The sequence below is a fragment of the Ochotona curzoniae genome, unplaced genomic scaffold (genome assembly GCF_017591425.1).
Source record: "Ochotona curzoniae isolate NIBS_2020 unplaced genomic scaffold, NIBS_Ocur_1.0 patch258, whole genome shotgun sequence".
NCBI lineage: Eukaryota > Metazoa > Chordata > Mammalia > Lagomorpha > Ochotonidae > Ochotona > Ochotona curzoniae.
The window spans coordinates 635,724-663,626 of record NW_024466815.1 but is presented as its reverse complement, the minus strand read 5'-3'; the positions used below and the strand labels follow the sequence as shown (position 1 = coordinate 663,626).

The 27,903-nt window shown below is 57.0% G+C and overlaps 3 protein-coding genes across 6 annotated transcripts; 1 reads left to right on the top strand and 2 right to left on the bottom strand.

Annotated features, from left to right (window-relative positions):
• LOC121166873 (RAS guanyl-releasing protein 4-like) lies at positions 1 to 12,331 on the top strand. 3 transcript variants are annotated; one of them, XM_040996192.1, is made up of 17 exons: positions 1 to 131; positions 2,467 to 2,651; positions 3,015 to 3,120; positions 3,241 to 3,303; positions 3,836 to 3,967; positions 4,087 to 4,240; positions 5,148 to 5,321; positions 6,308 to 6,424; positions 6,961 to 7,236; positions 8,766 to 8,846; positions 8,938 to 9,042; positions 9,190 to 9,308; positions 9,419 to 9,563; positions 10,333 to 10,369; positions 10,461 to 10,595; positions 10,711 to 10,805; positions 11,166 to 12,331. In XM_040996192.1, the coding sequence occupies exons 1-17, from the start codon at positions 109 to 111 to the stop codon at positions 11,208 to 11,210; spliced, it is 1,992 nt and encodes a 663-aa protein (XP_040852126.1). In that variant the 5' UTR covers positions 1 to 108; the 3' UTR covers positions 11,211 to 12,331. The 3 variants fall into 3 exon arrangements, with proteins under 3 accessions (XP_040852126.1, XP_040852125.1, XP_040852124.1); XM_040996191.1 differs by having other exon boundaries at positions 10,705 to 10,805; XM_040996190.1 differs by having other exon boundaries at positions 3,015 to 3,148; positions 3,242 to 3,303; positions 10,705 to 10,805.
• On the bottom strand, positions 12,316 to 16,462 carry LOC121166875 (protein FAM98C-like). Its single transcript, XM_040996195.1, has 9 exons — positions 16,392 to 16,462; positions 16,141 to 16,289; positions 15,922 to 16,056; positions 15,291 to 15,496; positions 15,020 to 15,097; positions 14,821 to 14,937; positions 14,036 to 14,203; positions 12,474 to 12,668; positions 12,316 to 12,434 (listed from the first exon to the last, which is right to left on the bottom strand). The coding sequence occupies exons 1-8, from the start codon at positions 16,454 to 16,456 to the stop codon at positions 12,528 to 12,530; spliced, it is 1,059 nt and encodes a 352-aa protein (XP_040852129.1). The 5' UTR covers positions 16,457 to 16,462; the 3' UTR covers positions 12,316 to 12,434; positions 12,474 to 12,527.
• LOC121166874 (sprouty-related, EVH1 domain-containing protein 3) lies at positions 15,981 to 27,868 on the bottom strand. Of its 2 annotated transcripts, XM_040996193.1 has the most exons (6): positions 27,661 to 27,837; positions 26,329 to 26,497; positions 26,136 to 26,212; positions 23,701 to 23,847; positions 22,390 to 23,100; positions 15,981 to 16,056 (listed from the first exon to the last, which is right to left on the bottom strand). In XM_040996193.1, exons 1-5 carry the CDS (start codon positions 27,835 to 27,837, stop codon positions 22,432 to 22,434), a joined length of 1,239 nt encoding a protein of 412 aa, XP_040852127.1. In that variant the 3' UTR covers positions 15,981 to 16,056; positions 22,390 to 22,431. The 2 variants fall into 2 exon arrangements, with proteins under 2 accessions (XP_040852127.1, XP_040852128.1); XM_040996194.1 differs by lacking the exon at positions 15,981 to 16,056 and having other exon boundaries at positions 21,766 to 23,100; positions 27,661 to 27,868.
• Positions 27,869 to 27,903: the final 35 nt, after the last annotated feature.

Genomic DNA, 27,903 nt, shown 5'->3' with positions numbered 1-27,903 from the left:
AGCTCAGAGGAGGCTCCGATCCCCCAATCCTCTGGGGGGCTAAGAAGCTGGAGCCTCCTAAGGGGAAAGCAGCTGAGCTGCTGGGACGGGAGCCCCCTTGCAGGAAGCATGAACAGGAAAGACAACAAGAGGTGAGTGAGCCCTCCCCACGAAGGTCCTGAGCTCCTGAGTGGATAGAAAGGCCTGCTGCTCCAGGGTGGGCCCCTGGGTTGCTTTTGGGGGGCAGGTGAAGAGTCCCCCAGCCAGAGGGGTGACCAGTACTGCTGCTACATATAAGGTGCCTCTGGGCCCTGGGCACACCCTTCCTGGAGTTGGAGCTCCTGCATCTGCTCCTCCCTCCATGCTCTCCCTACTTGCACCCTATTACCTCCATCGGATACCGCTGTCCTCCTGAGTCCCCACCTGGTCCCCATCACAGTTGCTGCCCCCTGGATTGGAGACTTTAGGTTCCTGCAGGGCCCAGGAGAGAGCCGTGTGATGCAGGGTGAGGCCGATCTCTGCCTCTTAAAGCACCCGCAGCTGCTCTAGACTCCACAGAGGGCTGCCTGTCACAGGGAGAGGCCCCAGTGGCCAGCTTGGCTGGCAGGTTCTAGAATGGGCTTTGATCTCCTAGGCCAGCTTGTCCTCCTGTGCCCACAGGGACAGGTGGTGACTGAGTCCCCAGACAGGGTAGTTCCTCCAGTCTCCCCTGATTCTGATGGGCAAAGGGGTTCCTTCCCCACAATATTCAGCGAGCATCCTGGTTGACTCATTTCCTGCCTGTGTGATCTTAGGTAAGTCACTCAGCTGTTTTGTGTCTCCTTTCCTTGTCTTCTGTCAATCAAATCATCAGAGACCATCCTAGACAAGAGTTTAACAAGCTCAAGCCTGCATCAGAATTCCTCGGCAGGCTGCCGGGCTCATCCCTGAAGGTGGACGTGGGGCCTGAGAATTTGCATATGTATCAAGTTCCAGGAGGGGAAGCTGTGGGTACTGACAGGGGACTCCGCTTGGAGAACGACTGATCCAGATGGCACAGCTGTCAGTGTGGCACTCCACAGTGCTTCATGAATGCCCGCTGTTGTTTCACTGCTGGGGATCATGTCATGAGGGTCTCCCTATTTCTGGTTCCACCCTCAGCCAGAGTTCTGGCTTCTTGTCTGTCCCCAGCACATTCTCTCTCTCAGCGCCTCAAGTTCAACTTGTTTGCTTCTGGCCATTTACAGCCTGGGCAAACTGCATCCAGCACATAGCCCTTTGCAGGAACTAGGCACAGAATGTTGGTAATAAACTCAGGGGCAGAGGCAGCCTTCAGGCCACAGTTAAGTTGCCGCTTGGGACACTCCCCATCCCGTTTGACTTTGACTTTGACTTTGCCTCCAGCTCCAGTTCCCGCCAGGGCGCTCCCTGGGACACAGCAAGTGAGAGCTCAGGTACTTTGGTCCCTGCGATTCCTGTAGGAGACTTGGATTGAGTTGCCAAATTCCTGGCATTAAACTGCCCCAGACTGTTGCAAGCATCTGGGGGAATAAACTGCAAACATTGAGATTTTCTCCTTCTTTCTCTCTCCTATTTCTCCTATTAATTGTATAAATTAAAAAAAAAAAGTAATCATTCATTGCTGGGGAAGGTCCAAAGGCAATTTCATCTTTGACACCTGGGAACTGAGGTATTTAAGTGACTCCCATCAATCACGTAACCAGCAGAAACTTCTCGAATCTGGATTCTGCTCCTGGTTTCTCCATTACCCTTTCTCCCATACTGGAACCAGAGCCTGAGGAGCCACAGGCACAGTGAGTCTATTTTTAACCTTTCCTTGAAGCTGCCTTGGCCTCAGGGACCCAGCCCAGCTCTGAGGCGATCTGGAGACCAAACCCTGCAGGTTGCTTCCTCCATGGGTTCCAAACCTAAAGCCCAGCCCATACCAAGGGAGGTAGTCTTAAAGGAGGGGTCTGTGGCCTCCTTGGGGAGAAGGAATGAACCAAACCAGGACCCCGCCTGCAAGAGCCTGTTTTTGCCCAAGGTGGTAGGGGAATGCAGGTGCCATCCCCGTGGGGTCTCATGCAGACAGGAACCATCTTGGACCTCCTCCCATGATTCCCTGCCAACAGGAAGTCTCTTCCGTGAGACTTCCACACAGAGCAGGAGGCCTTCCTCTGCAGGGACCTTAGGAGTCTAGGGTATTTCTACTGTGATTTCCTCAGTTTTTTCCAAAGGTTCGGGGCAGCTTTGATCAGCTGATGGCAGCAGGAGTAACCCTGAGAGTGCACTTATGGCAGAGGTCTCCCATGATCCTCTAGGAGACCTGGAATATTGCTACGTTCTCCTGCTACAACGGCAGCATAGCTCAGGAGTGACTCTAGGTTTTTCCCTATTAAAGAAACTTCTTTCCCACTGCCTTGGGGCGTGAACAAAAGGAATTATGGGAGTCTGCCACCACAGAAAAGTCTTACCACAATTTCCTGTGTGCGGGGGGTGTGCCCACAGGAAGTCACACCAGGAATGCACTGGGAAGACAGGGGGACGGGGTCAGGCCCGCCCCGCCCGGCGGCACAAGACATGCCCCAGCCCCCGGGAAATCAGCAAGGTCATGGCATCCATGCACCTGGACTTACTGAGTGAGGGCGGCTGCAGCGTGGAGGAGCTGTTGGAGCGGTGTATCCAGTCCTTTGGTGAGTGTCCTCCCAGGATGGCCACCCAGGCCCCACACTGAGCTAAGCACCCACTTTGCTTTTAGGGGGTGTAAGCTGGGCACAAGGGTGCATGGCATGACTCTCAGTCACTATATTAGAGATGAGAGAACTCGCTGCACTTTTTTTTTTATCTTCAACAACATAGGCCCGGTCTTATGCTGGCTAATGCGCAGTGCCCACACGGAAACTGAGGCCCCATCAGGGCTAATTGCTCCCTCGAGTTCATGCAGAGCGTTACTGAGAGCTGCTGCCTCCATCAGGAAGTCCCCCTGGGCTTTGGATGCAGTTGGTCTGCTGCCCAGGGTCTGGCTGATATGGAGTCCCAACCCCTTGCATCCCCAGACTCAGCTGGCAGCCTGCGCCGTGGAGCTCACGTTCTCAACATGGCGCTGGCCATGCACAGCTGGGTGCTACCCTCTGCGGATCTGGCTGCCCGTCTGCTGACCTCATATCCTTTGGGGGAGGGGAAACATGATGTGAGTAGAGGGCAGCAGGCAGAGACTGGAGATGGTGAAGGGCTTGCATGGGCAGGCCCAGGATGTCGGACATAGCCTTGACCAAAACGCAAGTACCAGGAAGCCACAGGGGACACACAGGAGCTGAGGCGACTGCAGATCTGTTACCTGGTCAGGTAGGGTTGAACCAAGACCTCCCTACTTCCAGGACCCAAGACTCCCACCTTGCTGCCCCCAAACACACTTCTCAGAGCTCCCTCCAAGCCTTGCTCCCTAAAATCTCACTTCTGGGACCCCTGGCTTGCCTATGCTAAGATTTCTCCAGTTCTGCTCCTTGGAACCCCTACTTTATAGAGACACCACCACCACCCCATAAAGCCTCTTCTAGCTGATAACCTAGAAACCTCCAGCTCTTTTTCCCCAACCCCCACTTCTCCCAGCCTAGTTCATTTTGTCACTCCCCGACATTTCACCCTCAGAACCTGCCACCCTAGATTCCAGATCACTGCTATCCTGATTGCCCACAATCCTCTCCCCAGATATGTACCCCTCCCATCTGCCACAGATGCCCCCCATCCCCCCGGCCTCAGCCTGGCACCCTCTGATACACAGAGAGACTTCACTTAGCACTTTAAGGTTCCTCAACCTGACTCTCAGAGAGACCCTCCCCAACCCCTAGCCTCACACCACCCTCTAAACTGCTCCCAGGTACTGGCTGGCCCAGCACCCTGAGGTGCTGCATCAGGAGCCCGAGCTAGAAGAAGCCATCGGCCGTTTCTGGGCCACAGTGGCCCAGGAGGGCAACATGGTCCAACGCAGTGTGGGAGACTCCTCTAACCTGTGAGTCGCTCCCATGTGCCCTTCCGTACCCCAGCCCCAGTCCACCATCCCTGTCCACACACCTAAGCCCTTGACTCAGAACTGCCCTGAGACCTTGCCCCCTTTTTACCCACCCCCAGCCTGAGCCCTGGTGGTCCTGGCCCCCCACCACTCTTGAACAGCCCAGGGCTTGGCAAAAAGCGCAAAGTGTCTTTGCTTTTTGACCACCTGGAGACGGGGGAGTTGGCTCAGCACCTCACTTACCTGGAGTTCCGCTCCTTCCAAGCTATTCCGGTGAGCAGTAGAGGAGGGACTGGTGTGGGCAGGGCCTGGATGGACTGAGAGGACTAGCAGGGCCACAGGTGGGAATCCAGCAGGATGGCAAGTTCTGTGCTGTCAGACCTGGGTGCTGTCAGACTGAGGAGTGGAGTATAGATGGAATGCATGGCTTCCAACCCCATAGGCCTCATTTCCCCTGCCTGCATTCTGAGTCTTGGTTTCCTTTTCTGCAAAAAGAGAGTCCCAGGCCCTGTTCCAGAGGAGCAGCGTCTGGGTCAGAGTAAGTGGAAACCAGCTGAACTGCAAGTGGTGGCTGCATCTTACCCACCAACATGTCCATTTCAGTGTCAGTGTCCACAGACATACATACTAGCCAGTGCCATCTTGAGCTCTTCAGTTTGGGGGAAGGTGGGAACAGGTTCCCGAACATAAAGATTTCCAGAGGGAGAAAGACAATGTTGTGTGGTGGATATGCAGCATGGACTCCTTGAACAGAACGAGAGTAGAAGTTGGTTCCAAGTCCTTTTCCTCTCCTTGACCTTGCTCAGACTGTCCCTCCGTCAGGTGCAAACAGGGAGCATACAGACGGCATCCCCATCCTGGCCCTGGGACGCTAGGCAAACCACTTGTCCTTTCTGTGCCTCTCTGGTCTATGCTCTAAATTGGGGGTGATAATAGCGGTACCCCTCCACGTGAAGGTCGGAGGATGGAAGTGGCTAACAGGATCCAGTGTTAGGAACAGGGTCTGGCTCTGTCAACTCCTCCATCTGGGGGAAAGGACAGATGAGAAACCTGCCTCAGGTTAAACCCAGCTAGGATCTGGGAGGAGGTCCTAACTGCTTGGGGGGTGGGAAGGGCAGGTGAGTGGCAGGGCTGAGCGCCCCGCCCTGCCCAGCCCCTCTGACGCCCACTTTGCCCCCAGCCCCGGGACCTTCGGGACTACGTTTTGCAGGGCTCCGTGCGGGGCTGCTCTGCCCTGGAGGGTTCAGTGGCTCTCAGCAACAGCGTGTCCCGCTGGGTGCAGGTCATGGTGTTGAGCCGCCCCGTGCCCACACAGCGCGCGCAGGTGCTGGACAAGTTCATTCAGGTGGCACAGGTGAGGCCTGTCCTGCCTTTCTGCTCTCTGTTCTGGATGCTAGCTGCCCTACCTAGCTCCAGTACCAGTTCCCACCCAAGTCTCCCTGGCCCCTGAATGTCACACGCCTCCAGCCCCGCCCACTGCATCAGGTGTGTGTGTGGGGGGGCACTGACAATCTGAACCTCACATTTCTTCCTTGGCCCTAGATTTGGTTGCTAACCAAGCCCTTTTGCCATCATTCCTGAGCCCTAGGTCTGAATGGTCTATGTCTGGAGCAATAAGGCGTTCCTCCTTCCCAGCACTGCATAGGGTCAGCACCTGTGGTCCGTCCCATCGCGTCATGCCCCTCCCTTCCGGATACTGTCCCTGGGGTTCGGGGAAAGGGGAAGCCCTCCAGCCCCCACTGTGCCACACCCCCTGGCACAGGTCCACTCAAACCACGCCCTTCCTCTAAGGCCTCGCTTAGCTTTGCTTCCTCCTTCCCGCCCCTCAGGCCTTGAGGTTCTGGTCTCCAGTCTGGGGTCTCCCGGGTCCAAGCGCCTTCCGCTCCTCCCTGGCCCTGCTCAGTCACAGTGACCTCTGCTTGAGAAAGTTGGAAAAGAGGGGAGTGAGGGATTCTCTCTATGCCCAGCTGACTCCAGCCTGTCTCCCATTTTATCTAACTTCCTCCGTTCACCTCTGCCCAGTTCCCAACCCTGCCCAGGGCCCATGCCTTCTTGCTTCCTGGCACCTGTTACTGGTCACTCCCTGCTTCCCCTGCCGCAGACACTCTGCCATGGCTTTTCCCACGCTTGTCTGGTACATACCTGTCTTAACCAGGTCTGTCCAACCGTCCCTATGTGTTGTCTCCCCACACTTACTGACCTCACACTGGTCTATCACCTGACGAAGTCACCTTCTCTCACCTGTCCCACGCCCACTCTGGTGCACACCCACACACGCCTGGGCGCCCCCCAGCTCAGCTGGGATGCTCCCATTTGTCCCTCCCACCTCTCCTGTCCTAGAGGCTCCACAAACTGCAGAACTTCAACACACTGATGGCGGTCACGGGGGGCCTGTGTCACAGCGCCATCTCCAGACTCAAGGACTCCCATGCCCACTTGAGCCCAGACAGCACCAAGGTGAACCACTACCTGGCTTTCCAAATTCCAAGGGGCCAGCTGTCCTGAATTCCCCAGCCCCTCCTTGAGCCCCTTCCTGGAGGACTGCCTATAGACTTTGCTCCTCCAAATCCCAGACTCCGGGTTCTGCATTCTTCTCCATGGTCAGCTTACCCACTCTCTCTGCATGGGTCTAGCCTGAGCTGGATGGTGAAGGAGGCATAAGGTCACAATGCTAGCAGAGAACTTGCAGTCTAGGTGGGGATCTAAGTCACAACACCCAAAGATGCCGGGGTGCTGGGGCTTGTTCTGGAACACAGTGAGGAACTAGGGTTTGGGGACTGGGAGGTAACAGGTCACCTCTGAGATGAGGACCTGAAGAAGAGTTTGGGGGGGATACTGAGGCCAGTGTGGGGTGATAAGAGGTTTGAAGGGTGTCCATAATGCCCCTGATGGCACGGTGGGTCTGGAGCATACCTGGGAGCCTCTGGGGTACTCCCTTCTAGGGGGATCCAGGAAACAGAAACCCCTCCCCGCTCTGGGCTTTTCCTACACAGGCCCTGCTGGAGCTCACGGAGCTCCTGGCTTCCCGCAACAATTACGCGCACTACCGTCGCACCTGGGCTCACTGCACAGGCTTCCGGCTGCCCATTCTGGGGGTGCACCTCAAGGACCTGGTTTCCCTGTACGAGTCCCAGCCCGACAGGCTACCTGATGGCCGTCTGCACCTGCACAAGCTCAACAGCCTCTACCTGCGGCTGCAGGAGCTGGCCGCCCTCCAGGGACAGCGCCCGCCCTGCAGCGCCCACGAGGACCTCCTGCACTTGCTCACGGTGAGCTGGCCCTGCCCTGCCCAGCCTGGGTTCCGGGAGATGTGGGGTCCTGGGTGGTGGGCGGTGTGCAGCCCTGGGGTGCTGGAAGGTGGGAGCTTTAAGGTCAGAGAGCCTAGGTTTATTTTCTAGCCATGTGGTCCTGGGCAAGTCACCCATCCCTTGGCCTCAGTTTCCTGATCTACAAATTGGGAATCATAAATATATATATTTATATTCAGGAAACATGCTCATTATAGTATCAAACATAAAACCCATTGTTAACATTCCAAATCTATGCACTCCCAAGACAGTGTAGGCCCCCCTGGCCCTACTTTACCCGAAGATGTTTGCCTTTTTTTATTTCCAAGACAGCCAGCTAGCCAAGCCAGCCAGCCAGCCAGCCAGCCAGGGTTCTCCTCTGCTAGCTAACTCCCTAACAGCCACCACGGCCAGGTCACGGCTGGGCCAAAGCCAAAAGCCATGGCACAACCCAGGTGTCTTGCGTAGTGGTGGACAGCCAATCACTTGAGCTATCTCCATTGCCTCCCGGGGTCTGCGCCAGCAGGAAGCTAATGGGAACTGGGAATCAAACACGCACACATAACACCTATCCCCAGCCCAGCTAGAGACAGATTTAAGAGTCTAGTAGTCTAAAACAGAACCAGCAACATAACTATGGAAGAACCCATGCAAAATGTGGGACTCTTTATTCAAAATTATCAAGAATTTCACAAGGTGATGGAAGGACATTAAATGAAACAGGGACCCTTCTAAGCAAGGCCCTGTGATGCAACCTCTGCTCTTAGATGATGGGTACTCAATTCCCTGGGCTTTGCTGGTTCTAAAAAGCCACTATCTTCCCAGATACTCATGCACCTGTGAGCCAGGAACTACTTCAAGCAGTGGGCTCACGGCTATGAGCAAGTCAAAATACATGAGACACTCTCGGGGGACCATCTCTTTCAAATGCTAAGTGCCGTAGAAAGAGGTCAAGCTCACAGGGGTGTGATAAGTGACAAGGGCTGCAAGCTTAAAGGGGGAGGTCAGGGAGGGGTGGACATAATGGTGAGGCAGGGGAAGCTGCCTCTTACAATGTCAACATTGCACATGAGTGTCAGTGCAAGCCCCAACTGCTCACTTCCCATCCAGTGGAGGCCGTCCCAAGCACTCAGGCCGCTGCCACTCACGTGGGACACCAGAATAGAGTGTCTGCTGGCCTCGGCCTGGCCTGTTCCTGGCCATTGCTGCCGCTCACTTTAGGGAGTATATCGGCAGATGGGAGATCTCCCACCCTCTGTCACACTCACACACTCACACACACACACACACACACTCTCAAGCCTGCAAACTTAAAAAACAAACCCTCAGTACAAACATGACCATGGCATTCCTGGGAAGGGGCAGTGTGAATGAGGACATGGGAGACATGAGAGCTCCCAAGTCCCCAGGGAAGAGTGGCTTTGGGGAGACTAGAGCAAGCAGGTCCACGCAGCGCTGGGGGCGGCTGGGAGGATGGGGCGAGGAGGGCTCTGTGATGCCCCCTCCCACAGCTTTCCCTGGATCTCTTCTACACGGAAGATGAGATCTACACGCTCTCTTACGCTCGGGAGCCCCGCTGTCCCAAGAGTCTGGTGAGCCCCGAACCCTAACCTTTGGCCTCTGACCTTTGACTCTCACCCAACCTCTGTACTGCCTTTAATGGGGCCTGTGTCCCTCCCCCAGCCGCCCTCCCCGTTCAAAACGCCCCTGGTGGTAGAGTGGGCCTCTGGGGTGACACCCAAGCCAGACAGGGACACCCTGGGAAGACACGTGGAGCAGCTGGTGGAGGTGAGCAGGGTGCCATGGGCTGGGGCTAGGGGATAGTCTGGGAAAGCTTCCACCTGTACAACCTTGGGTCCTGGGGAGGGGAACTGAGGCTGAGGGATCAGACCTGGATAATGTGGCCTTGGCCTGCCCTCCCACGCCCGTGTAAAGTCTGTGTTCAAGAACTATGACCCCGAAGGCCGAGGAACCATCTCACAGGAGGACTTTGAGCGCTTCTCGAGCAACTTCCCCTTCGCCTGCCATGGGCTGCACCCACCTCCCCGCCAGGGGTAAGAGGCCCGACTTCTGGGTGCCCCTGCCCCTTTGCCACTCCAGATGATGACGGGCCTGGGGTTGCTTGGACTTCCAGGCCTGGCTGGAATGTGGTCTCTGCCCTCAGGAGCGGCTCCTTCAGCAAGGAGGAACTGACCAGCTATCTACTCCAGGCCAGTGCCATCTGTGCCAAGCTGGGCTTAGCCTTCCTGCACACCTTCCATGAGGTTACCTTCCGCAAGCCCACCTTCTGTGACAGCTGCAGTGGCTTTGTGAGCATCAGTTCTGTCCTTGCTAGGAGATCCCTAGAGCATCCCACTCCCTCACTGCTGGCCCTGTCCCGAAGGGTGGACAGTCCCAGGGGACCCCAAAGAAAACTCCAAACTCCAGAGAAACCATCACCCATCCCCATCCTGAAATCATCACCACCTGTCACAGAAACCCTAAACAGAGTGGGGAGATATTCTTACATTCTAGACCATCTCCAAAGGCCAGATAATGTGCCTGTCCCACATGGGCTCCAAGTCCCAGTTGACCTGGACAATCACAAGGGACACATCGGTCATTAATAATGTCCCCATTGGTCCCCAAGACTGATTGACGTCCACAGCTGGGGAAATGGCATCCAGACAGATCGCTGGACTCCAGATCATTCCAACCCTGGGTCACTCTTGAACTCAAACCATCCTCTAAACACTAGATAGCGGCTGCAGCTCCCTATCTCACTCCGCATCCTTGCACTAATTCCCAGCCACTGGCCTTCATTCACTAACTGTACACCTGCACACCAGGTGATGCCAGATCCCGGGGGCAGGGGGGTAAGGGACACGGACAGCAGAAATACCCATGCACTTCATGTTTGACTAGCTCTAGATTCCACCTGACCCTGTTACCCTAGATGACCTTCCCAACTTGGGAGGTGATCTCCAAGCTGCAGTTAAAAGCTTCTAGCCTTGAGCATTTTCAAAAGCAGGGGTAGCCGCCACACTTCACAGCCCCTGCCTCCCCAGCCTGAGTAACCTATTCTGCTTTCACTCCTAGCTCTGGGGTGTCATCAAGCAAGGCTACCGCTGTCGGGGTGAGTGGGTTGTTGGCCAGTGGGAGGGGACATGGGACCTGCAGGCTATACGGATACAGAGTACTCCCTAGGTCTCTGCTTGCTTCCCCAGACTGTGGGCTGTGTTGCCACAAACACTGCAGAGACCAAGTAAAGGTGGAGTGTAAGAAGAAGCTAGGGGCCAGAGGCGATGTGGGCCCCGCAGGAGCTCCCACCCCACCCGCCACAACCCCCCATGCCAGCTGTGGTAAGGCCAGAATGGGAGAGGGCTGGTGGGTGGGGAATCAATGCCAAGGCCATGAGACCCTTCCCATCACAACCATACCCCTTCTTCTACCCTACACCTCACAAAATAGGTTCAGAGGACAGTCTCCCCGTGGAACCCGAGACTGGCTGCCACCTGCACCATGCCTGGACCCAGACAGACTCCTCACACCCCTTCTGGGACCTGGAAATGGTGAGGAAGAAGTGCCACCTGTCCCCAGCTGGATGTGCAAGGGACAGATCATTGGCCTAGGCAAGAACAGATCCATCTTGGAGGAATGCATGAGGAAGTAAAGCTAAGCAGAGGTTCACAATCACACGGGAGTGGGGGTGTGGGTACAGACACTGGAGAGTTTTTAATACTGATGGAAACATCACCCAGGCTGGGGGCAAGTAGAGGAGGGGAAACAAATGGAAGGAGGATGACAGCATAAGACCTGTCACTGTCAGGGACGATCCCACAGGACTCAGATCAGGTGTGGAAAGCAGAGTCCATGGGTAGGGGCAGTGGCCGAAAACCTCAGCCCCTACATCCCTGTCTGCCTCCCTCCAGGGGCCGACTCTACCCACCACCCAGTCACCCAAGCCGGACCCCTAGACATTGTCACGATCTTTCCTCTCCCTGGCACCCCCTGCTCCCGGAGCTAGTCCCAACCTGCAGGACCCCACCCACCCTCGCTGCCTTGGATGGAAGGCCCTGACATCTCTTCTCTCGGAGAAGGCGCGCTCCTTCGTTTGCACTGCAGCGGCTGTTAATCCAGTGCCCTTCCCTGCTGGAGACATTTACACTGGGGCATCATCTCCCCGATGCCCCATTTCCCAGCTGAGCAGACTGAGGCTCTGCCCCCAGGTTGGCAGAGCTCCCAAGGGCTGGAAGCGAGACTCAAACTTGGATCTTCTGACAGCCCCCAAACTGCAAGCTCTAGGTCAGTAAGGCTGGGGGTAGGGGCGAGCATAGAATGTGTATAAGATGGAGGGTGGTAGAACAGGGAGGCCATGGATATGCAAGTCCAGCCCTCTGCTCAGAGTCCTCCTGCAGCTGCACCTCCCACACAGGTAAAGCCGGAGCCCTCACCCACAGCCCACAAAATCAGCGCTCTACCTGGCCCACCCCCTGACCTCCAGCCTTGCCGCCCTCCCCCTTCCTTGCTTGCTCATCCTCTACTTCAGCCACACTGGCCTTGCCGACCACTGGGCATGCCAAAGCCAGTCCTACCTCAGGGCCTTTGTACCAGCCATCCCCGATGCCTGAAAAACTCCTCCCCCAAGACTCACCCAACTCCCACAGGGATTTTACTGCAGGGATGCCTTCTTGGGGAGACCTCCTGGAACCATACTCAAAAGCACAATACCTCCATCTGGCCCGCCCCAGCCCCAGCCCTGGCTTCTGGCTTTATTGCTCTCCCTTGTCTGCGCTACCTACCTGCTCATCTCCCATCGGTGTCTGCCCCTCCTGCCCAGAGGTGTCACACTTGGAGGAGTGGGGACTCCACGAGTCTTCCATGGCAAGGTCACAGTGCCTGCAGCAGGGCTGCCATGCAGTGGACTCCTGAGAAATGTCTGTCCAGTGCCTGAAGGTGCCCTAACCATGCCTGCAGGAGAAGGGGCGCCCTGTGGATTTGAGCCCACAGGGCTCTGAGAACTGTCGCTTTCTCCACAGAGAGAAGCCCTAAAATTCCCATCAATTAAATTTATTTTGCAGAGAACACGGTTCTTGGTATCGAATCCTGGTTGGAGGTAGGATGTCTGGGGCCTCAGCATTGAGGGGCAAGGCAAGGAGGGACGTGGGTACTGGGAGCCAAGGGAGATGACACCCGTGGCCCTCCCCCATGGTCTCTGCAAAGGCCAAGGCTGTGGGAACAGGACTGAAAGGAGGCCACATTCTCTCACGTCCCCACCGGCCACTGGATCCCTGTTACTTCTTCTTCCGGCGGCCCCAGTTTTGGCGGCCTGCCCTGCGCCCGCCTGCATCTTCCCTTCGGCTCTGCCAGGTGGGCATGGGAGCCTCCAGTTCATTTGGACGGCCGCCCCGGTCTGGCACAGCACCCATGAGCACCTGAGAAGTGATCACACTTGAGTTTCAGAGGCAAGGAAAAAAAAAAAAGACATAGACAAAGGGCCAGTGAGCAGAGATGGTGACCCCATGGCTACGTCTTTGGGAGGAGGCACCGCATTGGTACAAGATACTAAGGGATCCTAGGGGGCTCAGCAAAGGGAGACAAAGAGGCTGACAGCACAAGTCCACGTCGCCACCAGAATTAACGAGGCCACCTCAGCTTTGTCAACCTCGTATGGGGCTCTGAGTGACACTTCCAGCAGGAGGGTGATTTTTTCTTAATGATCCATCATATGTGAATTGTAAATTTTGAGGTGACTTAAGAGGAGCATGAATCAGATACTTGGTCATTTAAGCTTCTCTGTTTACTTTCTTTAATGTTTCAAAACCAATATAGGATCTCTCTCTGCCTTTCAAATAAAAAAATAAGTATTCTTTAAAGATTTATTTATTGTTACTTGAAAGGCAGATTTACACAAAAAGAGAAAGACCTTCCATCTGCCGGTTCGCTCCCCATATGGCCGCAGCATTCTTCACAGTGAGGCCAGTCGAAAGCCAGGAGCCTAGGGCTTCCTGTAGGCCTCTCACAAGGGTACAGAAGTTCAAGCACTTGGCCTGTCTTTTGTTGCTTTCCCAGCAGGGAGATGGATCAGAAGTAGAGCAGCTGGAGCTTGAACCAGTGCTGTATGGGATGTTGGTACTACAGGCAGAGGTTTAACCTACCATGCCATGGCTCTGGCCCCATCAAAAGAAATAAATCTTAAAAAAAAAAAAAAAAAAAAAGAAACAGGAGCTGTTATAGTGTAATGGGCAAAGTCTGCCTGTGATGCCAGCATACCATATAGGTACTAGCTCAAATCCTGAATGAGCCACTTCTAATCCACACTAGTGGCCTAGCAAAAGTAGCAGTACAAGATGGCCCAAGTGTTTTCATTCCTGTCCCTCTGTGGGAGACCTGAATGAGGTTCCTGGTTCCTGGCCTCAACCTGGCCCAGCACTGGCCACTGTGGTCATCCTGGGAGTGAACCAGTGGATGGAAGATCTCCCTGTCTCTTCCTCTCTAACTCCACCCTTCAAAATAAAGAAACCAAGGTGAGGTGGTGAGGAAAGATCTTAAGCCCAAGGTAGGGAGGCAGGCAAGGACCCCACAGGAAGCATAGGGGAACCACAAACGGGTTCTGAGGTAGGGACAGTCATGGTCCAATGCGTCCGCTGGATGTGTCCTTCCAGCTGCTATGTAAAGAGGGTAGATCAGACTGAGTCCACCAACCAGGCACCCAGTGTTAAAGGACCCGGATGGACCAAGACAGAGGCTAAAAGGCCAACACAAAGTGAAGGCCAGGCCCTTCTCCAGCCCAAGTGCCCACCTTGTTGATGGCACAGCAGGTCCCTCGGCGGGCAGCCATGCTGGTGGCAGGCACCAGACGAGACAGGTCAGCCCGGGCTGCCAGGACATGTGCGATGGAGACAGTCGAGTCTGGGGTCAGAACCTCTCGAATCGGGGTCAGCACCGCCTTCATGGCCTCTCCTTGGGCCTGGAGAAGGGGTACATGCAGAAGGTGCCCCAAAGCCTTTGCCAGGTGCCTGTCATCCTGGAGCACCTGCTCCCCACTGCACTGGCAGTTTGGTGCCCACTGGGACAGTATGAGGTAAGTGAGGAACATTTAAGATGCAGAGCCACATCAGAGATGAGCAGATCAAGGGCCCTGCCCACTAGGTCTGGAACTAGACTGCTCACCCTCTAAGGCCATGACTATCGCCCATTCTCACAGGCTCTCCAAGGCCCATGAAGCCACCGGCCACGTTAGATGCAACAAAGGCTCCTTGTGGATGTGCCTGCCAACCTTGGACCTCTCCACCTCCAAACCCACAGCCAGAATGTACCTCTTTTGCTTAGGAAGTCCCCAGCCTTCGGTATTCTGTCACAGCACCAAAGAAGACCCATGCTGCCTCCCTGCCCATAGTCCTAACTAAGGAGTGAAGGTCTGAGGTCACTCAGGGCTCAGGGCTTGGCAGGGAGGAAGAAACATCTAGAAGCCCCATATCACAAGATTCCACAAGGGCCTGGCCCCTGGGGACCTGCAAGAGGGCAAGTGTCCTAGCCCCATCCTTCCACCCTGCTCTGGCCACCCACCCGCCTTGCCTGCGGTACCTCTGCCCGCTCGCTCCAGTGGAACGCAGACGTGGTGAGGTCCAGGCGCCGGAGAAGCAGGCAGCGGCGGCAGCGGTACTGCTCTGTCAGCCTTTGAGACAGGGTCTCCAGCGCTTCCTAGAAGAGTTTCCGTCCATCCCGCATCCCGTGGGTGTCTCTCTGGGTCAGAATGTTTACACATAGCCACACCTGGTCTTACCCATCTGGGAGCATCCAGCAGCTGGCTGAGGAGGGGCTGCATGGACTCGGGGGGCAGAGAAGGCAGCAGCTCAGAAATCTGATAAGAGAAATTATAGGACCATTGGAACAGAGTCAGGGTGGACCCCTCTGCACCCCAGGCCCCCCACAGTCCCATGGAAAGGCATCTCTGTGGTTGTAACATTCCTGCCAAGAATCAGGGTGGACCCCTCTGCATCCCTGGACCCCCACAGCCCCACAGAAAAGCATCCCTGTGGTTGCGAGGGTCCTACCTTGGCATGCAACTCCCTTAGCAGCTGGCTGGCAGGAGTCCCCCGCGTGGGTCTCGGCAGCCCCAGGGCTTGCAGGCTAAGGACCAGTTCGTGGACCGGGCCATCTCCCTCCGCTGCCCCTTCCCCAGAAGACTCCGCAGGGTTGGCATCCTGCTGGGGGCGCAGACACAGGAGACGGGCAGCCTGGAGCTCGGAGCAGAGAAAGCCTACAAAGAAAAGAGCGGTGGCAGGTGCGAAGGAAGAGGGCTGCGTCTCCACCCACGAACGCCTAAAACCTAGGGAGTCTACAAAATCTCTCACCCGGCACCTTCGAGGCCCTCCCACCTGGCTCCTACTAGGACTCCTCAACGTTGGAATCCCGCCCATCTCCGGAGCCCGTTGCCCCGCCCAAACCTGGCCCCACCCACCCGGGAGACTAGCCTCGGCCCCGCCCCGTGCACCGCCCAAACCTGGTCCCACCCACTTGGGAGATACGCCCCGCCCAGCCTATCCCTGGCCCCACCCGCCTGGGGGGCCCGCTCGGCCCCGCCCCCAGGCCTGGCAGCCTCGCCCCCAGGCCTCGGCCCCGCCCCCAGGCCTGGCAGCCTCGCCCACTTCCGCATGGGGCGGGCTCCGTCCACCCGAGGCTCACGCAGCAGGCGCAGGCCCGCGCCGGGCTCCCGCAGCGCCGTCTCGCAGTCCTCGCCGCCGAACGCGCGGTCGGGGCAGTTCAGCTCCCGCAGCAGGCCGGCCAACTGCCGCACAAATTCCTCCTGGGCGTCGGGGCCTGCGGGCGGCGGGGCGGGAGCCGTCAGGACGCGGGTCCCGCCCCGCTCCCCGGCCCTCCTCGGGCCCCCCGCCCCGCACGCACCGCCGCCGGCGCGCAGCACCTCGGCGCCCTCGGCTCGCCTTCGCTCCAGGGCGCCCAGCGTCGCCAGCTCCGCCGCCAGCCGCGCGCACAGCGCCCTGAAGTCTGGGCACGAGGGGCCGCGCGACGCCGCCTCCGGAAAGCCCTCGTATCTGAGGCGAGACCGAGGCGGCGGGAGGGGAGTCAGGGGCATCCGCGTCTGGAGGGGCCGCAGGCTCGCCCTTGCTGCGCGCCACGCCGCACTGCCCCCTTACCCCAGGGCTCGCAGGTCGCGGGCCACCGCGGCCCCTTCTCGGGCGGCCGCCTCCACCCCCTCCATGCGCGCGTCCCCTCGGAGCCCGGCGCGCGCGCGCCGCGGGTCACGGGCTCCGCCCCCGGCGGCGCCGACCGGCCAATCAGCCCCTTCTCACCCGAGGGCCTGGCGCTCCGATTGGCGCAGGATGCGGCAGGGCCCGCCCCTGGGGGTAACCTGTGAGACCTAGGAGGACTTGTCCGGTTTTATGGGAGCCGGATTGTTGGGATGGGCCAAAGGTGTCTGCCGGCTTCCCTCAAGTGCCCTTTGCTCTTCAAGCACCCCAGACCCGCCCCAAATCCAGAAGCTTGCTTCCTTCCTTCTTAGGCTTAGAATTCACTCAGGGAGCCAAGCATCCTGGCCCATCCTTCTCGTGCCTCCCCCATCAAAACTAGGCCCTCCTGATTGAGTACAGCGTGCCTGTGCAGCCTCCACCTCACTCTGCTCCTTCCCTGAACCTTGGAAGGAGGGAGTTGGTGCAATGGGGAGAGTAGGCCTCTTGGGGCTGGCACTATGGCTAAGCCTCCACCTGCAAGTGCCAGCATCACACATGGGCTCTGCACCCAAGCAGGAGGCCTGGAAGAAGCTTGAGGCTCCTGGCTTTAGGTTGGCTCAGCTCTGGCCATTGTGGCCACTTGGGGAATGAACCAATGGATGGAAGACTTTTCTGTCTCTCCTCTCTGTAAAATCTTTTTCCAAGTAAAGACATCTTTTAAAAATAAAAGCAATTTGTGATATGGACATCCCATATAAGCCCTGTTATTGCTGCTGGTTTTGTTTCTGCTGTTGTTAAAAACTATCATTGTGGGCCCAGCACAAATAGCACAGTGGTTAAAGTCCTCGCCTTGCACACCTGGGATCCCATATGGGCACCGGTTCTAATCCCGCAGCCCCGCTTCCCATCCAGCTCCCTGCCTGTGGCCTGGGAAAAGCAGTCGAGGACGGCCCAAAGCCTTGGCACCCTGCACCTGTGTGGGAGACCTAGAAGAAGCTCCTGCCTTCAGATTGGCTCAGTTCCAGCTGTTGAGGCCAGTTGGAGAGCGAATCATCGGACAGAAGATCTTCCTCTATGTATATCTGACTTTCCAATAAAAATAGATAAATCCTTTAAAAAATTATTTTTAAAAAAACTATCATTGCAGGCCTACTCTTCCTTACTCCATCAGGGCCTCCATACCACTAGGAGTAAGAGGTGGGCTGGGAACCTCGAGAGAACAAGGGCCAGGATTATTTCTTTGAAGCAGAATTTGTCCTTAATCCAGTCCTTCATTAGAGACGTGACCAAAACAGAGCATTCGGAGGTCAATTGTTGAGCAAAATAACACAGTTACAATTTGCTCAGGGTGAAGTTTTTCCTATACCTCAACACCTCTGAGTATGTTAAACTCCACATGAATCAATCCACAGGCCCTGCTTCCAAATAGCTGCAGTGTCTCCACTCTCCTTGCACTTCCTGCCCTCACCCTGGGCCTGTCCACCGTGGCCTTCCCCTGGACCATTACAACAGCCTACAGTCTACCTGCCCCCTGCCACCGCGGGGTCTGGTGCACGCACAGCCAGAGGGAGCCAAGCCACACCTCCCCGGCGCGGAGCAGTCCCAACGTCGCTCTGTCTCAAGCCAGGTGTGTGCAAGGGCGGCCAGCAAGGCCCAGGCACCTGCTTCTCCCGCTGCAGACACTGCCACTCCCCTCGCCTTGTTTATACGCACTCACTCCTACCTTGAGACCTGGCACTCCTGTTCCCCTCCCTTAGGGTTCCAGCACTGTGGCTCAGTGGGCCAAATCATTGTCTGCAGTGCCAATATCCCACATGGCAATGGCTGGAGTCCTAGGCTGCTCCACTGGCTGATCAACCTCCCTGATGAAGGCCAGGAGGGTGGTACATGGTGGCCCAAGTGGTTGGGCCCCTGTACCTATGTGGGAAACTTGAAGGAAGCTTGTGGGCTCCTGGTTTCACTCTGTTGCAGCCATTTGGAACATGAACCAACACATGGTAAGTCCTTGTGTCTTCCTCTCCTTCTATGTGCAACTCTTTCAAATAAGTAAATCTTTAAAATACATAAAATAGGGAGCCCAGGATCCAGCATGGTAGCCTAGTGGCTAAAGTCCTTGACTTGCATGTGCTGAGACCTCATGGGACACCAGTTCATTTCCTGGCAGTCCTGCTTCCCATCCAGCTCCCTATTTTATTTCCTCAACTGGAAAAGCAGTCGAGGATGGCCCAAAGCCTTGAGACCCTGCACCCGTTTGGGAGATCCAGAAGAAGCTCCTAGCTTAAAATCAACTCAGCTCTAGCTACTACGGCCACTTGGGAAGTGAACCAGCAGGTGGAAGGTCTTCCTGTCTCTCCTTCTCTGCAAATCTGCCTTTCCAATCAATTTTTAATAAATAAGAAAGAAGTGCTCTTTCCTGGAGCTCCCCACACCTACCCCGCAGGACGCCCTCACCACCAAAAGGCTCTATCCAGTGTCTGGACTACCCTGGCAAAAAGCACCCATTTCCCTCATCCACACTTCACTAGTTAGCACTCTTTGCCATTTCTTCCACATTCAGTCCTTGTCAGATGCTCTCCCCCACTGTAAAGTTCACACACCCCTTGCGGCAAGAGATTGTTGTTCCATCCTCTGCTTTAACCCCGGCACCTGCAACATGCCCTGAACGCTTCAGAAACACACTTCTTGAGCGAGACATCTTGATACGGCATGTGAAGCTGCCATTTGGGGCAGCCTCATCCCATATTGAAGTGTCTAGCTCCCTCCTGGACTGGGAGGCAGCAGGTAACCAGGTGCTTAGGTCCCTGCCACCCACACATAATTTCCAGGCTCCTGGCTTCAGCCTGCCCCTGCCCCTCACCGCACCACCTGCTATGGGCATTTGGGGAATGGACCAATGGGATGGAAACATCTCTCTCATTCTCTCAGTCATTCTGCCTTTCAAACAAAACTTTCAAAAACTAAATACATGTTGAATGACAGGATATGTAGAGTGTACCTACAAGGACTGCTTGGAAGCTGGGCAATGAGAGGAGGTTGCTTGGCCAAGGCGCGCCACCACCACGGCAAATAATCACCAGAGCCTGAAACTTTGCCACAGACATTTCTTGGAGCAGATCTGATGCCCCTCCCCTCCCCCAACGACAAGACTGGCTTCTTTGGCCCCCATCCTCCCCCAGCACTTGAGCCTGTGCTACTGACTCTAACCAATGTTGAGGTCACAGACTGGCTTAGAATCAACATCAGGAAGATACACGTTGGGGTGCCTCCCCTAGGTCTGGGGGCCAAGCATCCAATGCAAGGGGCAAGCAGCTGGGAGGCCCCAGGCTCTGAAGTCTTGCTGGCTCCCAGGGTCAGCCCTCCATGCACCCCTGATGTGGGGGTGATGAAGGGCAATCATGGATCATAGGTGGGTGTCAGTAGGGAGCAGGACTAGGAGACCCAGGGGTGAGGGGAGGCGGTGCTGGGAGGTAGGGGTTGGAGTAGCGGGGGGGGGGGGGAATGACCCGGCCCCCACCGCGTCACCCAAAGATCCCACAGCACCGTACAGCACTCTGGTCTCCCATCCCACCCTCTTCCCAAAACGAGGTAGGTTAAGAATGGAGCTTCCCCCGCCCAAGCCCATCACGGAAGGAGGGGGGAGGCCGAGGCACAGAGAGGGGGATGGGGACCCAGGCTGCCTCAGCTCCCCCAGTCCCTCCGCCCTCAGCTCTGGTGAGTCTGACAGTGACGAGAGCTGGGCAGAGTAGGGGAGGGGAGGGACACACACACATACCCTCCCCCTTTTTCTCTGCCCTGGGATCAGGGTCCAGTAGGGGACAGCTGAATCTCACAGGTTCCGGATGTAATAAATAGGTAATCATTGACCAGAAGTGGTAGGAGGCTCCATCCCTAGAACCCCAAGTAGCCAGCCAAGTCTGGGACATGAAAGTAAGACTGTACACTTCCAGATGCTTGGACCACAGATGCTGAGCTGGTAACACAGCCAAGCATGTCCCTGCTCTGGGACCCTGACCCTCCCATACAGGACATCAGATCTCAAGACTGTGGCACTCTCCTCCCTTGGCAGAGGAATCTCCGAGGACCATGAAATGCAACTTCCAAACTTTCTCACACCACGCTCCCCTCGCCCCAACTCTGGGACTGACAAGGAGGAGCTGATAGAGAGAGGGGCAGGACATAAAAGGTGAGACTTGGGCCAGAAGGAGGGCTGCAGTCTGAGCTTGAGGGTTGGATGGGGTGGGTGGTGGGGATACGTTCTGTTAAGTCTGGCAACTCCAGGTGCCCAGTAGAGCCATCACGAGCCCTAAAGGTGCCTTTGTGCAAATCAGACGAAGGTACACCTGGCCGGCAGACTGCAATGGAGACTCCAGCCTCACTTGCTGGGCCTGCTCCTGCTCAAGGAACATCCTATGCTGGACCCTATAGGTGGGCTTGGGGGAGCTCCTGGCTCATTCTAACCCAGTCCAGGAATCCAAGTTTAAATGGTTATTTGGCTTCCCCTAGGACAGAGATCTTTCTAAGGGTGACAGGGGTGTCTGGGCTGGGTTTGTGGAAGCAGGAATCCCAGAGCCTGGAGCCTGGGGAGGTTGTTGGGGGACCTACGTATGGCAGGAGTCAAGGAGCTGTTGGGCTCAGAGGATGCACAAGTGGGAGTCAGCTGTTCCAGAGTTCTCCAGGACTGTACTAGGCTCCAGGGTCTGGGGGTCTAAGGGCGTGAGGGCTCCAGAGCATCACAAATTTGAGTGTCTCTGGGGTGCTGGGACCAGCATCTCGGGTCAGGAATCATCCCAGTGTTGGGGGTGCTTGGGACCTGCATCCAGAAAGTCAATGGCACCTTGGGGTCTTAAATCCAGTGCTCCTGAGCACAGTAGGGTCACTTAGGAGCTGGGGACCAACATGCCAGGAAGCCCTGACTCTCAGAGTAGGAACTCTCCACCAGCCTTAGGGAAGTTAGGAGGTAGGGGTGGAAGGAAACCCAAGTTCCCAGGGGTCTCAAGATCAGGTGCAAGGGAGGCCTACAAGAAAACTATCTAAGGCCTCAAGACCGGTGTCTTGGGTCTTAGTGTTGGTAGCCACCTGTGGTGGTGACCCTGAGGGTACCAAATACCTCAGGCCTATACACTATCTGAAGCCCCCCCACCCTGAGCCCACCAGCTTTTACCGGATGTCCGTGGAGGGGTTATGGTTCCTTGGCTGCCAGAGCACCATCATGTCTGACATCTGGATTTTGGGAAGCCTTTGGGATGGGTCACAGATTTGGGCCCATCCCAAAGACTCTGCATCTTAATAGCCTGGGGTCCCATGGTAGTTGGTGGTCCTGGATTGAGGGCTGAGTCTGTGGGGCCGGGGGCACTCAGGAGTCAGTAGGCTTAGGGGTCAGGAACCTGGTTATTCCAGACCCAAGCCACGTCTCCAACCCAGAAGTATTTGGTATCTCAGCCGTTTTGGGGCCCTAAGCACATCTCAGATGTGGCTACACCAGGGTCTAGGCCAATATTCAGGGACCACTATCCAGGGAGGGAAGGGTATTGTCTTGAGATCTGGGAGTAATTGGACAAGGGCAGGGTCAGGGGTTGCCAATTGCTGACTATCTCTAGGGCCGTAATCGAGGGGCTGGGTAGGTCATTTGGACAGGGAGTCAGGGGTTCCAGGGCCCTGTGGGTCTTGGGTACCCTCACACCCACCTCTCTGATCCTTTCTGGAGATCCCAAAAGTCTCTTGGGGTGGAAGGGGTGTGGGGGAGGGGACGAGTACAGGGATGGGGAGAGGAGGGATGGAGACCGCCAGAATTCAGGATGCCTGGGACCTCGCGGACAGATACCCCAATGAAGCTGGGTCTGAAGTCGTACCATCCTAGGTTTGGGGTCCAGGTTCCGGGTCTGGAATCTCTTTCAAGCTCCAAGTTCCGGATGTGCCTAGGTCTGAAGTTTAGGTTCAAACTGAGTCCGGGGTCCTGGACCCTCACCTCTAGGTCCTGGGTCCGGTTCCCGGACCTTCCGGGCCTTCCTCACCGTGCAGCCTCCTCGTGACGACCCCCGCAGCCAGCGCAGCCGCATCGTGCTGCTACCCAGTGGCAGGCGCGCAGGGGCGCATAGCAGCAGAGGCAGGGCACCGCCAACGAGAGCGCGGCCAGTGCGGCCCAGCGCGCGGCGGGGCGTGGATGGCCCGGCTCGCAGGCACACGGGTCCGAGAAGTCGCCCTCGGCGTCCGACAGGCAGTGGTAGAGCAAGCTCTCGGCGCACCACAGGCAACTGAGCCGGCGCACCAGAAGACGACCCGGATCTGGGGCCTCGGCGCAGCGGCCGCCACGGCCGTCAGCACGGCGACGGAAGAGCGCCCGGCAGTGCACGCAGCGGGCTGCCTCCTCCGCCTCCGGGGAGGCTTTGGCCGGCGCAGGGGCGGGACCGGGGCCCGGCGGGGGACGTGCCGGGGGTGTTGGGGGCGCAGCCTCGGTCAGAGGAACGGGAAGTGCTGCTGGCGGCCCCAGGGCTGCACCCCTCAAAGGACCGCTCTTGGGGTAGCGCACGACGCAGGTGGACAGGGTGAGAGGCACGGGCGGCCCCGAACGCCTGTAATCCTCGTAGCCACCGCGGCCACCCCAGCCTGTGCCCCCTGCCGCGGCCAGGACCTCAGAGGGGTCTGGAATCCCAGTGAACGGTACAAGTGGAGGGTAGCTCTGTGGGATGAAGGGATATGGGAATCAGGTTACGGGGGCTTCTGAGTCCCCACACGCCTCCCCTCCCACCCCATCACAATCCACACAAGACCCAAGAGCCTCAAGACCCAGTAATCCGAATCTTCCGGCTCCAAATCCTCTTCGGCCCAGGATTCAAATGTTCAAAACCCGAGCCTGCCCCGTTCCCGAAGTCCCTCAGCCCCCTCATTTTCCCAGGGGCAGACAAAGGCATCCCACACAGCCTTAAAGATCCAGTGGCTTAAGGTCCCCACTCCCGTCTTTCTTTAGATCCAGCAGCCCCAGCTCCCAACCCTTCAGGAGTTCTGGTCGCTTGGTCACTTTCTCCAGGACCCCTTACATTCCTTCAGTCACCAAGCCTTGTGAATTCAGCAGTCTGAAGGTATGCGCTAAGAACTGACCAAGGCATCCCTCAACCCCTCATAGCACACACACACTGGGAAGCCCTCATCCCAACCCTTGCACAAGTCCAGCTTTCCAAGCCTCTCCTTGCCCCGTTCAGTCGTCAGGGGTCAGCCACAGCCTGCCTTGGGACCCGTTCCCCTCGGCCCAGCCTTGCGTTGGGATGTAGAGGTTGCCCACCTGAGCGGAGGAGCAGCGGCGCTGGGGAGGCGTGGCTGGCCCGAAGGCTGACGCTGACTCCACGGTGACGATGGGGGCGGCCGAGGCGGTGGTGGGAGGCGTCTCCTGGCGACTGTGACTGGAGGAGGAGTCGCTGTCCACGTGGGACTGGGGGAGAGATTGGCAGCTACAGCGGGGCTGGAACCCCTCACAGCCCATGCCCTCCCATAGGCCCCTTCCCGCTGAGTGCGGGGGGCTTTGTGGCTCAGGTACAAGCCCAGCTTGGGATGCTGGCTGATTGTGTGACCTGTGGCAAGTGAGCCCGCCTCTTGGAGCCTGTTTCCTGCGCTGTAAAATGGGGGATGGGATGTCAACAAAGCCCCTCTTCCCCGTGTTAGCCCCCACAGCCGGAAGTAAAGGAGAGCTGGACTCTGCCGTCAGGGCCATTGTTTTCGACCCCTCCACCCACCTGTTCAACAACTCTGACGGTGGGTTGCCATGGCTGCCACACCCCACCACAGCATCTCATCAGCCCTGCTCTCAGAACCCCTCTCCTGGGGCCAGGCACCTGCTGTCTTCCCTCCTTCTCAACCTCTCACCATAATGGGGGCAGTGCTGCCCACTGGAAGAGCCTGTCCCACCCGAGCATCACCTTTCAATGGCTGGACCTCCCTCGGACCCTTTCTGTGCTGTTTGCTGCAGGTGCTTTTCTGGTGCAGCCCTGACTCCTTTGTCACCTGGTCACTGGCCCCCACGCATGCCCACTGAGCACCCCAGGCTCACAGCGGCCACCCCACAGCAAGCAGGCTCGGAGCTGTCTGTGTGATTGCTGTGGCCTTAACTCCATGTCCCACTGCCCGGGGATTTCCCATTTTTGTTTTTTCTACCCACAGACCCAGTTTTGTTCCTCCAGGTGTTCTCAAAAACTCTCACTGTTCCCAGCGAGTGTCAGAATGCACCTGACATATGCGCATTCAGTCATTCAATCATTTCATTCCACACACATTCGTTTAATGCTCAAGGGGTGACAGGTGCTGTTAGAGGCAGTGGAGACTGCACCAAGAAACCAACAAGAGCCTCAACCCCCTCCTGGCACTGACACTCCAGCACTGAAATGATGGGCAGTAAACTAAAAGATAAGAAAGCTGTTTTTTCAGAAGGGAAGTAAGGGAGAAAAAAAAAATACTTAGAAGGTGAGGAAGGAGGCTAGTGTTGTGGAACAGTGGGTTAAGCCATCACCTGCAATGCTGGCATCCAATATGAGTGTTAACTCCAGTGCCAACCACTTCACTTCCAATCTAGACCCCTGGTAATGTGCCTAGGAAAGCAGCAGAAAATGCCCAAGTCCTTTGGCCTCAGCCATCCAGATGCCAGACTTGAATGGAGTTCCAGACTCTTGGCTTTGGTCTGGTCCAGCCACTACAGCCATTTGGAGAGTGAACCAGCAAATAAGTCTTTTTTCTCTCTCTCTCTGCCTTTCAAATAAATAAATAGATCTTAAAAAAAAAACACATACATGGAAAAAAAGATGGGAAAAGTTACAACTAGGCAAGATGCAATGGAAGGGTGTAGCAGGTTACTCAGAGAGGGCCTTACCAAGGTGACGTTTGTGTCAAGCCGTGAGATAAGAACATGCCTGACCTGGTAGAGCAAGAGAGGCAGCCAGAAGCCTCAAGGGGAGCAGGTGGAGGCCGGGGAGCTGAACTTGCCTGGGAGGGTGGGAGAGGAGGCTGACGGGCACATGCTGACCATTCTGAAAGTGAAGTAGCCCTTGCTGCCAGCTTAGAGTCCCTGGGGACTCCTGGGCCTGTAGCCTGAGTCACAGGAAACGAGGGTGTCCTTCCTTCATGCACACACTGACTTTTATGATGTATTCATTTTTACAGAGTATCCTTTTTTAATGCTTGGAAGTCCAGGAGGGGGTAGATTTCGAAGACAGAAATCTCCTGACTGCTGGTTCACTCCCTCAACATCTGCAGTAATGGTAGAAGCGGGAGCCAGGAGCCAGGAAGGCGCTCTATGGCTCCTGCGTGGGTGGGACGAGCTCAGGTTCTTGGGTCATCACTGCTGCTTCCCACAGTCTCCATCAACAGGAAGCTGCAGGTGGGAGCTGGAGCTAGGGGATGGGACCCAGATAATCTGCTGTAGGATTCAGGTGAAATCAGTAGGCCAAACGCTCACCTCCTCTCCTGCCTACGATAGAGGCTCCAAGAGGGAAGGCACTTTGTGGTGTTCCCCATGTCTAAAACACTGCCTGGTACGCAGAAGGTGCTCAATGAATACCCTTGGATGAATGTGAGGTTCACGTTAGAACCAGGAAACAAGAGTGACTGGGATTGAAAGCTGACGCTGAGAGTTTGGGCCTACAACTATGTCCCCCAGCAGGTGGCCTGGGGGCTGCAGCACCCAGGGTGTCCCCCACCTTCCCAGCACTGACATCCAGAGACTCAACTCACCGTCAGCGGGCAGGGCGTCTCTGCAGTGTCCTGGGAGGGGGAGGAGGAGGAGGAGGAAGAGGAAGGGGTGAGTGAGCCTATAGCAAAGAGAGAGGGAGAGAGTGAGTTGCCTGCCCCTCACCCCAGCCCCCGACACTTCCCATGCCTCCACTCTCAGCTCCCCAGAGTGGAGCCCACCTCCCGCTCCACTCACCTCGACCGAGCGCCGCCAGCGCGGCCAACAGGCTCTTTTGGAACTCATCAGCCTCTGCAGGACTCTGGAATGTCAGCCCAAACTTGCAGTCACCCAGACTCCAGTGGTGGAAGATGGGATTCACCTTGTTGTACACCAGGCCTGGCCTCAAGGGACACTCCAAGGTAGTCTGAGAGGCAGGAGGGGTGTGGTCAGCCCCCTGCAGCTGGCTGCACCTGCGCCTTCCCCTCTACCTGCTGCCCTCTGCACATCCAGCCCCTCAAACCCCACTTCCAGCGCTCCCCAGCTCCCGGCCCCTGCTGGGGCTGCAGTGGAGAACCCACTGCTTCTGGCTGCACCACTGACACCCCAATCATGCTCCCCTCATCCTTATATGTTCGTAATACCCCAGTAGGAACGCGCACCTTAAAGAATGCCTCAAAATGTTGCTCATCCTTTTCCGATAATCCACCTTCTAACTCAGTAACACTTCCCAGACTCTGCTGAACGTCTCAAAATCTAACTGCTAATCCTGTGCTGAGGGCCCAGTCACCCTCAAGTCCTCACCCCACCTGCGCTAGTCAACCTCCACAGCTTCTCCCTCGGACACTGGCCAGCATTCCATGTCTTCTCACATCCTTGTCTGACATCACTGCATCTCTTCTCTTCATTCCAGATCTCCTACCCCTCCACTCTTAAACCCCCCACCCCATCCCCAGCCTCTTCAAGCTTGCTCCGGCTTCCTGCTATACCCCCAGCCCAACCTGCTACACCATCCCTCCATATGGGGTTACACATCCCCTTTCTCCTGCCAAACCCACAGATATAGAATTATCAACCATCTCTGACACTTCCAAACGGACCCCCTCACCACCACCACCATCGAATGCCTCCAACCACTTAGGGCCGCTGGGGGCCCACTGGGGTGAGGCCTCATGGAGAGGAAGCCTGAGCAAGATGGAGCCTTGTGCAGGAAGATTCTGAGCAAAAAAGGGACATGATCCGGGTTGGCTATTGGCGTGGGGCAGGGCAGGATGGGGTACGGAACAGACTGAGGTTTCAGGGTGCCAGCAGGTGCAGGGTGGGGGTGGGGGGGAGGGGGAGCCAGCAAGGAGACTGTGACAGCTCAGCAGGAGCCGGCCACACACAGGACCTGCCTCACCCCCCTGGATTCCTGCAGTTCCCAGCTCTTAGCTGCACAATTCCGTGCTCCTTCCCACAGCCCCCCTCCCCCTAGCTGGCCGTGCGCTTCCCAGGCTGGGAGACCCCCTGACCTCTCCTCTCAGGTCCAGCCCCAGCCAGCCCCTTCCACCCAGGGCCCCTCCCCTGTCCCCACACCCCAGGGTGGCTCACTTTCTGGTCCCGGAGGCGCTCCCCGTGGATGACGTAGTGCCCCTGGCGGGCCCCCCCCTCGGGCCTGGCCCCTCGGACCCGACAAACGCTCACCTGGCTGAGGCCCCCGCCCCCCACAGGCAGCCAGCCCCCACTGGAGTCATCTCGGGCCATCACCACGGCTCGGACCCGCACCATGTACCTGAAGGTTGGGGGAGGACAGTGACAACGGTCAGTGAATTCGGGGGCTGCAGTCCCTGCAGG

Excerpts from the sequence above, each read along its gene's own strand:
- LOC121166875 (XM_040996195.1), bottom strand. The coding sequence starts at position 16,456 with ATGGAGGGGGTGGAGGCGGCCGCCCGAGAAGGGGCCGCGGTGGCCCGC. Across the intron at positions 16,290-16,391 it reads CGCGACCTGCGAGCCCTGGG|ATACGAGGGCTTTCCGGAGG; the intron begins GTAAGGGGGCAG and ends GTCTCGCCTCAG. Across the intron at positions 12,669-14,035 it reads CCTGCTGTGCCATCAACAAG|GTGCTCATGGGTGCTGTGCC; the intron begins GTGGGCACTTGG and ends ATCACTTCTCAG.
- LOC121166874 (XM_040996194.1), bottom strand. The coding sequence starts at position 27,837 with ATGGTGCGGGTCCGAGCCGTGGTGATGGCCCGAGATGACTCCAGTGGG. Across the intron at positions 23,848-26,135 it reads AGACGCCCTGCCCGCTGACG|TCCCACGTGGACAGCGACTC; the intron begins GTGAGTTGAGTC and ends TCTCTCCCCCAG. Across the intron at positions 23,101-23,700 it reads GCCGCTGCTCCTCCGCTCAG|AGCTACCCTCCACTTGTACC; the intron begins GTGGGCAACCTC and ends TTCATCCCACAG.
- LOC121166873 (XM_040996190.1), top strand. The coding sequence starts at position 109 with ATGAACAGGAAAGACAACAAGAG. Across the intron at positions 8,847-8,937 it reads CCCGCTGTCCCAAGAGTCTG|CCGCCCTCCCCGTTCAAAAC; the intron begins GTGAGCCCCGAA and ends TCCCTCCCCCAG. Across the intron at positions 10,596-10,704 it reads AACCCCCCATGCCAGCTGTG|GTTCAGAGGACAGTCTCCCC; the intron begins GTAAGGCCAGAA and ends CTCACAAAATAG.